The sequence below is a fragment of the Bombina bombina genome, chromosome 1 (genome assembly GCF_027579735.1).
Source record: "Bombina bombina isolate aBomBom1 chromosome 1, aBomBom1.pri, whole genome shotgun sequence".
NCBI lineage: Eukaryota > Metazoa > Chordata > Amphibia > Anura > Bombinatoridae > Bombina > Bombina bombina.
Window position 1 is genome coordinate 963,732,383 of NC_069499.1, and position 12,196 is coordinate 963,744,578.

Here is a 12,196-nt window from a genome sequence, read left to right on the forward strand (position 1 = left end):
TCAATGCCACCATATCGCCCGTACAAGCCTGCTTTTTGAAAACCTGTAATAGCAGCGCTATAGGGAGGTGAAATAACGCAACATTTGTGGCGGTCGTGAATTTGCCTATAGCGCTGAAAACTTGTAATCTAGCTGTCAGTGAGTAGATAAGCAATGGATTTCACAATCCATCCATCTCATTATATTTTCTTTCTATAACAGAATGGTGCTGGAATGTCCCCCTCTGGTGCCAAACAACAAGTTCAGAGTGAAAGCTGGATGCGGGTAAGATAGCATTTTGTACACATCTAGATATAAAATGTATAGTCCATGTAGTGCTTATCTCCCAACAAAGATGAATATGCTTGGGTGAATAGGTAATCGGAAACACATGGTAAATGAACAACAGATTCCAAGAGACATTCAGTGGTTACCCAGAGCTCTCAACCATATGCCTCCACCCTTCCAGTAAAGAGGGGGGGGGAGTTTTGCAAGGTATGGTCACCAAAATATCTTTTGCAATTCTCAAACAGCCAATCAATCACTAAAGCTCCCATACCCATCTGACAGAATTACTGAACTTTTTATAAAGATACTGCCCTTCAAAGCATTTAAAATATCACTTGACATTCTGTCAGCTTCTTGTTCTTTCAGTAGTACATTAAGCCTATAATATATATATAGTGCAGTACTCTTTAAAGCATCACTGTTTTAATGTATCCTTGATTCAATCTATCTCATTCACTGCACCTCAGTTTTATCCATTGAATTATACATTGAGTTTCTCAAGTGTTACCTATACTTTATCATTGGATTTTCACCACGTGTACCACTATGTTTTGTTTAGTTTCACTTAGTTTTATATATAATTTTTTCCCAATTATTTGCCTGACATTTTAGTTTTTTATTCAGTATTATAAACATAATACATTGTACTAATGGATGATTCACTTTTTATCTTGTGCACATCTAAGGCGTTCTCAGATTATGTACAACTCTCATTTTGTACGTTTCTGACATAATATGACAGCACATCATCATGAGTGATGGTGTTTTAACTTCTGTCCATGTGGGGAGATAGGATTACTTTATAACAATAGCCTCAATTCCTCCCCTACCCACCATGTTTTATTTAACCTATAGTCAAACTGAAGGTATGTGAGATGGATGCCAGTAGTCACATGTTCTTCACACCAGCTGTTACCATAACAACCACATGACACTCACATTAGGTTGTATTTCATTTACTGTAATTCAACAGAAACAAGATTAAATTGACACTGAAATATTTTTTTTGTTTACTAATCTAAAATATGGTGTGTGTATATTTATGTATGTGTATATATAGATAGATATTCTAGTCCTAGACAAGCAAGACATTTGACTCTTTCCTTTTAAACATTAAGTGGACTAGTAACATTTTCCCTCTGAGCTAGGACATTTTAACCCCTGACTATTAAAATACAGTATAACAGTATTTTTTCACCCCGTGTGTGTCCCTGTCCACAAATATTAATACTGATGTTGCCCTTACCAATCAGTTGGTTACTGATTCATAAGTTTTACTTGTACACAATAATGCATTTCCTTGTTTCAATAACTATCAAAACAACTAACTCCAGCTTTTTTTTCCAAATGAAAATATTTTAACGTTTAATTGCTTCTCCTCTATGTGCATATTATACATTATTTAAGTTTAGCATGAGCAAGTGAAGTGGTTGTAGAATGTGTTCCTTTAAGTTTAGTTTTGTATTTAAAAAAACACCTTTGCTCATTAAAACTACCACTTCCTATGGGGCCAAAAAGTTCATGGTGAAAATAATACTTTTTTTAAATCACTCTTCAACAGCTTTTTTTGAGACCACATTTTTGCTTTTCGAATTTAACACCTCAAGGCACTTGATAAGTCCACAAAGGGGCACTTTGGACATCTTTAACACTATTTTACCGATATTTGCAAACAGTCTTTTAACTTGCACATTTGTTTAACAGTCTGAAATGGCCATTGGAGACATTCTAGAGGTTTATTAACATGCATGGTATCAATTCATTATAGCTCCATTCATCCCTATAGAATAGGCTGTATACAGGGAATAGGGTATACATTTACATATGTATAGGTTCATATACATATGTATATGTATCGAATATATAATATCCTGATCATCTAAGGGGATCTGTAGGAACAGTCCCTTCCAGACAACAACATCTACAAATGGCTCAATTTTATATTTCATTTTTAATATCTGATTGTATCTTTTGCACGATTGTCACCAGCAATACAGGCGTTACTAAAATGGTGTTTTTAAAGGAGTTTGTTTAATCAAGTCTTTCATAGTTAACTTTTGTAATCCGTTTCCATCTGCACCACTGCTTACCCATTTAAATGCATCTTTTAGGTTGTCAGTATGGGCAGACTATGTCTATTGCTATATCATTTTTCTTTTTACTTACACAAGTAATTTGTGACCCCACTGACTTGGTTTTTATAGAGGATCAAACACACAAGAGTGCCTTTCAAAGTTACCTGTGCCTACATTGTGGAACCTGTAAACTGGAACAAGTATTTGAGACCGTGAGTTCCCCCATGAAAACCCAGTCAGGAAGGTGCTATGACGTTTAAAGGGACACTCAATCAAAATTAAACTTTCATTATTCAGATAGAGCATGCCATTTTAAACAACTTTACAATGTACTTCCATTAACTAAATGTGCACAGTCTTTTTATATTTAAACTTTTTGAGTCACCAGCTCCTACTGAGCATGTGCAAGAATAAGTGTGTATGCATTTGTGAATGCCTGATGGCTGTCACAGGGTACGTGTATGCATTTGTGATTGGCTGATGGATGTCACATAGTACAGGGAGAGTGGAAAAAGACATAACTTTTAAAATTGTCAGAAAAAAAATCTACTACTCATTTGAAGTTCAGACTAAGTGATATTGCATTGTCTTGTTATCTTGCATTTGTTGATTATGCAAATCTACTGTGTTGACTGGTCCTTTAACCCTTTGACTTCTAAGCCATTTCCCACCTGGGTGCTAATATTTTCTTTTCTTTTTTTTCTTTTTTTTTCTTTTTGAAAACATTTTTTTTTTACTTTTTTATTTTTTTTTACAGACTCCCAAGACTTACACTGTTGGAAAGGTTAGGCGATTACCTTTCCAACAGTGGGTCTTGGGGTCTGTAGCTGCTTAGATGCCTGAGATACAGGCTTCTAAGCAGCATGCCCCCTCCTCCTATACTTAACATTGTTAAGTATAAATAAAGTTGCGCAGTGACGTCATCACGTAATTGCGCGTGACGTCACCGCACATCACGTGAAGCCCCGGCGGTGCCTGTCACTCTACAGGCACGATCGCCGGGGTAGGAGCAGTAAGGAGCCCCCAGATCTCCCTCAAGGTGGGAGAGTGCTAGTGACGGCTCTGAGCCATCATTAGCACCAGAGTGAGAAACTCTGTGACGGCTCAGAGCCGTCATTAGCACTGAAAGGGTTAAGGGTCTTTTTTGGGAATATTCAATGTAGCACAAATTTGCAAATTAGAGCTTAAAGAATTTTAAGATCCACTAAAAGAAGATATTATAATTATTATAAGCGGCGAACGCGAACATGCTATGTTCGCTGGGAACTATTCGCCGGCGAACTATTCGCGACATCACTAATTATAAGTATTTTGCATAGAAACACTTAATCACAATTTCATGTTCAGTTCATGCCAAAATGGAAACTGTGCTTGAACAAACACTAGTTAAGAATAATGTTTAAAAAAGTACTTGTGAAAGTTGAAAGGCGGCCATTTAGCAATAGAAAAACAGAGCACAGTCTGTGCATTCTGACAACCTAAAAGATTAATTTAGATGGTTTATCAGTGGTCTGGGTGAAAACGAATTACGTTAATTTACTATGAAAGTCATGATTAACCAATCTTCTTTAAAAACATGAGTTTAATAACATTGGTACTGTTAATGATAATCACAACAGTGCGAGTAATACTTAATCAATCAAATATTAAAAATGAAATATAAAAACCACCATTTGTAGATGTTGGTGTCCTGAAGTAAGAAGTATGTCTATCATGCCAAGATACCTATGGCATACAAGATTTTTTTCAGCAGGGTTTTAAGCTTGTAATTGATGTATTTCTTCACAAAACTACTTTTATTTTACTTCCATATTCAGGCAATAGAGAATATTTTTGTAATCCACCCTTTATTGCCTGACAAATGCAGAGACACATGAAAGGCAAAAATAAACTTTTATGATTCAGATAGAACAATCAATGTTAAAGGGACAGTCTACACCAGAATTTTTATTGTTTATAAAGATAGATAATTCCTTTATCACCCATTCCCCAGTTTTGCAAAACCAACACAGTTAAAATAATATATATTACCTCTGTGATTACCTTGTATCTAAGCCTCTGTATACTGCCCCCTTATTTTTGTTATTTTGACAGACTTGCATTTTAGCCAATAAGTGCTGACTCCTAGGTAACTTCACGAGCATGAACACAATGTTATCTATATGGCACATGTGAACTAATGCCCTCTAGTTGTGAAAAAAAATGTCACAATGCATTCAGATAAGAGGCGACCTTCAAGGACTAAGAAATTAGTATATGAGCCTACCTAGGTTTAGCTTTCAACCAAGAATACCAATAGAACAAAGCAAAATTGATGATAAAAGTAAATTGGAAAGTTTTTTAAAATAACATGCCCTATCTGAATCATGAAAGTTTATTTTCGACTGGACTGTCCCTTTAGGAGACTTTTCAATTTACTTCTATCATCAAATTTACCTAAGTTTTGGTATTATTTGTTAGAAAGCATACTCAGGGCAAGATTTATCCATTTTCAAGTGGGCAAGATTCACAAGTTGTGAACCTGCCCACACTGGATCGCAAATTGTCTGGCGGATATGTTCCCCATATTTATCATTGCACAAGGGAACACTAGTGCAATGCCGCCCCCTACTTTCACACGAACAATTGCATGAGAGTAAAACTGTCAATCACCCGGTCAAATGAATCTGGGGAAATTTTCATCTGTCAACTCCAGTTTGGTGGAGCGATTTTATGAAGCAGCGGTTCAAATGAGCGAGCCTGCTACCGATCGGACATTGCCTCATCATAAATCTTGCCCTATGATAGGCTTAGGTGCAACATGCATTATTAGGAGCAAGCTGTTGATTGGTGGTAACGTGTACATGCCTCTTGTCATTGACTTATCAGATGTGTGCAGCTAGCTCTTAGTAGTGCATTGCTGTCCCCTTTGCCGGGGTTATACACATAGGAGTCAGTTCCAATCCTTTAGAAAAATGTATGAAATGATTTATCTAAGATGTTCACCATTAAAGGGTATTTTTTTATAGGTAAATCATTTTGTAAGTTTTTCAAACCAATAGTTCTTTGCAAGTGGTGCAATAACAAAATGCTGCAAATAATTAGAGCTACAGTCGTATGCAAAAGTTTAGGCACCCCTGACAATTTCCATAATTTTCATTTATATTTATGTTTGGATCAGCAATTTCATGTTGATCTATCAAATAACTGAAGGACACAGTAATATTTCAGTAGTGAAATGAGGTTTATTGGATTAACAAAAAATGTGCAATATGCATCAAAACAAAATTAGACAGGTATAATTTTGGGCGCCCTTGTCATTTTGTTGATTTGAATACCTGTAACTACCTAGCACTGATTAATTGGAACACACAATTGGTTTGGTGAGCCCATTAACCCTTGAACTTCATAGACAGGTGCATCCAATCATGAGACAAGGGGCGTTATGCATGGCGGCAAAAGAACACAGCGTTCCAAGACAAACACTTCCTATCCACAGTAAAATTTGGTGGATGTTCCATCATGCTGTGGAGCTGTGTGGCCAGTGCCGGTAGTGGGAATCTTGTTAAAGTTGAGGGTCGCATTGATTCCACTCAATATCAGCAGATACTTGAGAATAATGTTGAGGAATCAGTAACAAAGTTGAAGTTACGCCAGAGCTCGATATTTCAACAAGACAATGACCCAAAACACTGCTCAAAACCTACTCTGGCATTTATGCAGCGGAACAAGTACAATGTTCTGGAATTACCATCCCAGTCCCCAGACCTGAATATCATTGAAAATCTGTGGGGTGAATTGAAGCGGGCTGTCCATGCTCAACAACCATCAAACCTAACTGAACTGGAGATGTTTTGCAAGGAGGAATGGTCCAAAATACCTTCATCCAGAATCCAGACACTTATTACAGGCTATAGGAAGCATCTAGAGGCTGTTATTTCTGCTAAAGGAGGCTCTACTAAATATTATTGTGATATTTCTGTTGGGGTGCCCAAATTTATGCACCTGTCTTATTTTGTTTTGATGCATAGTGCACATTTTCTGTTAATCCAATAAACCTAATTTCACTACTGAAATATTGCTGTGTCCTTCAGTTATTTGATAGATCAAAATGAAATTGCTGATCCAAACACCCAAATATTTATAAATGAAAATAGTGGAAATTGTCAGGGGCGCCTAAACTTTTGTGTACAACTGGATTTCCTTTTGCATTTTTATGTCCCTTTAATGGTGTCCATTTTATTTTTTATCTAAAATATCACAAGATTAATTAAGCAAATTTGATGTTGTTTCCTGGAGCTTCAGTGTTATTATCAACATAAACATTGTGTGATTGTTTTCACTGACAATACCATGATTGTTTAGCGACCATTATCTGCAAGACTGTGGTTAACCACACAATTGTATGCAAGCGACAGTGCAACTATAGCACGCTCTAACACATAAAAACACTTTTATGTCCCTTTAAAGTTTGTTTTATTGGTCTGATTGCATGTTCCCTGGTTTAATATTATATTATATTTTTTTTTACAAAATAGCTCAAATCACACTTTAAAAAAAAGACAATGCTATATTGCATTGCTGCTCATGAGCCTATCTTGATATGCTTTTCAACAGAGGATACTAAGAGAACAAAGCAAATGTGATAATAGAAGTAAATATATATATATATATGATTTAGCAAAAGAAAAGTATTCATATGAAATAATATAAATGTATAATTAAGCATGTGTTCCTATCCCAAGGGAGTTCAAGCAAACCAAGGACATAATGGAACATGGAAGCAGGTAAGTTCACATTTTGATAACTTTGTGTGAACATTTGAACCTTACTCAGTTACAATCCCAAAAAAATCTACAAAAAATAATAATCAGAATTTGCATTTTTATTAATTTTTCTGGAATTAAAGGGATAGTAAACCCCAACATTTTCTTTTATGATTCAGATAGAATATACAATTTTAAACAACTGTCCAATGTAATTCTATTACCAAATGTTTTTAATTCTCTTGTTATCCATTGCTGAAGGGACATCATTGCACTACTGACAGGAAGCTGAAAATATCTATTTAGCCAATCACAAGAGAACATTTGGGTGCAGGCCCCAATTAGCAGCAGCTCCAACTAGTGTATGATATGTGCATATTAATTTTTTAACAATGGATACTAAGAGAATGAAGCACATTTGAAAATAGAAGTGCATTTGCAAGTGTCTTCAAATGACATGCTCTATCAGAATCATGCAAGTTAATTTTTTTTTCCTATCCCTTTAACTAAACATTTGGTTTGAATATCTAAACAATACTAAGATTCTTACCACTATGTTAGCAATTTACCACTATTACCCAGAAGAGTAAGCAAATTAAAAGACGAGCAGGAGAGACAAAGCTGCTCCTGTCGGACCCCTGACGCGGTTTAATGAACGCTTCCTCAGAGGGTAATAATGGTAAATTGCTAACATAGTGGTAAGAATTACAGCCTCTACTCCTTATCAGTAAGAGATTAAACATTAATACAGCCCTCTGATTGTAAGGGCTTAGTTTACTATAATACATAAACGGACTGAGCACTGTTAAATATTACTTATTATTTTCCTTATAATTGATTGCTATCTCGCAATCCACAGAGTTCAAGTGTTTTTAACGCACAGCCTTTGCTACTGTATGTGTGTATGTTCCTAGTTAAAATGTATGAATGATAAGGAACGTTTTTAACATTTAAATAATCTCTGGTCTTGCAGAGTTAATCCTTACTATACACTTGTGGAACTGCTTTTTCTTTTAAACTGTATTGTAGTCTCAGTTACAATTAGTTTAACTAGTTGCTGTATGTCTCTTTAAGCTAGTAACCCACAACAGGTATTGCTTTCAATAATTTTTGAAATTTAAGCATTAGGTTTACACCCTATATATGTCATAAAAGTGATACCTGGTACTTTATCTAAACTCTGCTACCCCCAAACCCATTTAATTCTAAAATTTAAATGAGGTGGACTGGACCTCAAGTTTAGAATAAGAAAAAGTCCCAAGAGTATTTAAAAAAAAAATATTACCATGCATGTTCCTGCATATATATGTGTATGTCTGCCTATATCTGTGTGTGCATGTGTTGGTGCCTATCTATGTGTGTGTATCTCTGTGCATGTATGTATGTGTGTGTGTGTGTATGTATATCTCTGTGTATGTATGTATGTGTGTATGTATATCTATGTGTATGTATGTATATCTCTGTGCATGTATGTATGTGTGTGTGTATGTATATCTATGTGTATGTATGTATATCTCTGTGTATGTATGTATGTATGTATATCTCTGTGTATGTATGTATGTGTGTGTATCTCTGTGTATGTATGTGTGTGTATCTCTGTATATGTATGTGTATCTCTGTGTATGTATGTATGTATGTATGTATATCTCTGTATATGTATGTGTGTGTATCTCTGTCTATGTATGTATGTGTATCTCTGTGTATGTATGTATGTATGTATGTATATCTCTGTATATGTATGTGTGTGTATCTCTGTCTATGTATGTATGTATATCTCTGTGTATGTATGTGTGTGTATCTCTGTGTATGTATGTATGTGTGTGTATGTCTGTATGTATGTGTATCTCTGTGTATGTATGTGTGTGTATGTATGTATGTATGTGTATCTCTGTGTATGTATGTGTGTATATCTCTGTATATGTATGTGTGTGTGTATCTCTGTATATGTATGTGTGTGTGTATCTCTGTCTATGTATGTATGTGTATCTCTGTGTATGGATGTATGTATGTATATCTCTGTGTATGTATGTGTGTATATCTCTGTATATGTATGTGTGTGTATGTATGTATGTATGTATGTATGTGTGTATGTGTATCTCTGTGTATGGATGTATGTATGTATATCTCTGTGTATGTATGTGTGTGTATCTCTGTATATGTATGTGTGTGTATGTATGTATGTATGTGTGTATGTGTATCTCTGTGTGTGGATGTATGTATGTATATCTATGTGTATGTATGTATGTATATCTCTGTATATGTATGTGTGTGTATGTATGTATGTATGTGTGTATGTATGTGTATCTCTGTGTATGGATGTATGTATGTATATCTCTGTGTATGTATGTGTGTGTATCTCTGTGTATGTATGTATGTGTATCTCTGTGTATGTATGTATGTGTGTGTATGTATGTATGTATGTATGTGTGTGTATCTCTGTATATGTATGTGTGTGTGTGTATCTCTGTCTATGTATGTATGTGTATCTCTGTGTATGTATGTATGTGTATCTCTGTGTATGGATGTATGTATGTATATCTCTGTATATGTATGTGTGTGTGTGTGTATCTCTGTGTATGTGTGTGTATCTCTGTGTATGTGTGTGTATCTCTGTGTATGGATGTATGTGTGTGTATCTCTGTGTATGTATGTATGTGTGTGTATCTCTGTGTATGTATGTATGTGTGTGTATGTATGTATGTATGTATGTGTATCTCTGTGTATGGATGTATGTATGTGTATCTCTGTATATGTATGTGTGTGTGTGTGTGTATCTCTGTATATGTATGTGTGTGTGTATCTCTGTATATGTATGTGTGTGTGTGTGTGTATCTCTGTCTATGTATGTATGTGTATCTCTGTGTATGTATGTGTGTGTATCTCTGTGTATGTATGTATGTATATCTCTGTGTATGTGTGTGTATCTCTGTGTATGGATGTATGTATGTATATCTCTGTGTATGTATGTGTGTGTATCTCTGTGTATGTATGTATGTGTGTGTATGTATGTATGTGTATCTCTGTGTATGTATGTGTGTATATCTCTGTATATGTATGTGTGTGTGTATCTCTGTCTATGTATGTGTGTGTATATCTCTGTATATGTATGTGTGTGTGTATCTCTGTCTATGTATGTATGTGTATCTCTGTGTATGGATGTGTGTGTATGTATGTATGTATGTGTGTATGTGTATCTCTGTGTATGGATGTGTGTGTATGTATGTATGTATGTATGTATGTATATCTCTGTGTATGTATGTGTGTATATCTCTGTGTATGGATGTGTGTGTATCTCTGTGTATGTATGTGTGTGTATGTATGTATGTATGTATATCTCTGTGTATGTATGTGTGTATATCTCTGTATATGTATGTGTGTGTGTGTGTGTGTATCTCTGTGTATGTATGTATGTGTATCTCTGTGTATGTGTGTGTATCTCTGTGTACGTATGTGTATCTCTGTGTATGGATGTATGTGTGTGTATCTCTGTGTATGTGTGTGTATCTCTGTGTATGTATGTATGTATGTGTATGTATGTATGTATGTATGTATGTATACAGGGAGTGCAGAATTATTAGGCAAGTTGTATTTTTGAGGATTAATTTTATTATTGAACAACAACCATGTTCTCAATGAACCCAAAAAACTCATTAATATCAAAGCTGAATAGTTTTGGAAGTAGTTTTTAGTTTGTTTTTAGTTATAGCTATTTTAGGGGGATATCTGTGTGTGCAGTTGACTATTACTGTGCATAGTTATTAGGTAACTTAACAAAAAACAAATATATACCCATTTCAATTATTTATTTTTACCAGTGAAACCAATATAACATCTCAACATTCACAAATATACATTTCTGACATTCAAAAACAAAACAAAAACAAATCAGTGACCAATATAGCCACCTTTCTTTGCAAGGACACTCAAAAGCCTGCCATCCATGGATTCTGTCATTGTTTTGATCTGTTCACCATCAACATTGCGTGCAGCAGCAACCACAGCCTCCCAGACACTGTTCAGAGAGGTGTACTGTTTTCCCTCCTTGTAAATCTCACATTTGATGATGGACCACAGGTTCTCAATGGGGTTCAGATCAGGTGAACAAGGAGGCCATGTCATTAGATTTTCTTCTTTTATACCCTTTCTTGCCAGCCACGCTGTGGAGTACTTGGACGCGTGTGATGGAGCATTGTCCTGCATGAAAATCATGTTTTTCTTGAAGGATGCAGACTTCTTCTTGTACCACTGCTTGAAGAAGGTGTCTTCCAGAAACTGGCAGTAGGACTGGGAGTTGAGCTTGACTCCATCCTCAACCTGAAAAAGCCCCACAAGCTCATCTTTGATGATACCAGCCCAAACCAGTACTCCACCTCCACCTTGCTGGCGTCTGAGTCGGACTGGAGCTCTGCCCTTTACCAATCCAGCCACGGGCCCATCCATCTGGCCCATCAAGACTCACTCTCATTTCATCAGTCCATAAAACCTTAGAAAAATCAGTCTTGAGATATTTCTTGGCCCAGTCTTGACGTTTCAGCTTGTGTGTCTTGTTCAGTGGTGGTCGTCTTTCAGCCTTTCTTACCTTGGCCATGTCTCTGAGTATTGCACACCTTGTGCTTTTGGGCACTCCAGTGATGTTGCAGCTCTGAAATATGGCCAAACTGGTGGCAAGTGGCATCTTGGCAGCTGCACGCTTGACTTTTCTCAGTTCATGGGCAGTTATTTTGCGCCTTGGTTTTTCCACACGCTTCCTGCGACCCTGTTGACTATTTTGAATGAAACGCTTGATTGTTCGATGATCACGCTTCAGAAGCTTTGCAATTTTAAGAGTGCTGCATCCCTCTGCAAGATATCTCATTATTTTTTACTTTTCTGAGCCTGTCAAGTCCTTCTTTTGACCCATTTTGCCAAAGGAAAGGAAGTTGCCTAATAATTATGCACACCTGATATAGGGTGTTGATGTCATTAGACCACACCCCTTCTCATTACAGGGATGCACATCACCTAATATGCTTAATTGGTAGTAGGCTTTCGAGCCTATACAGCTTGGAGTAAGACAACATGCATAAAGAGGATGATGTGGTCAAAATACTAATTTGCCTAATAATTCTG

At 36.1% G+C, this 12,196-nt stretch overlaps 1 protein-coding gene across 1 annotated transcript in view; it reads left to right on the forward strand.

Moving 5' to 3' along the window:
- CDH26 (cadherin 26) overlaps positions 1–12,196 on the forward strand; it is a 238,884-nt gene that overhangs the window by 189,538 nt on the left and 37,150 nt on the right. The window contains exons 16-17 of the mRNA XM_053705610.1: positions 202–264; positions 7,067–7,108. Coding sequence (XP_053561585.1) covers positions 202–264; positions 7,067–7,108 — 105 coding nt within the window. The remainder of the gene's footprint in view (positions 1–201; positions 265–7,066; positions 7,109–12,196) is intronic.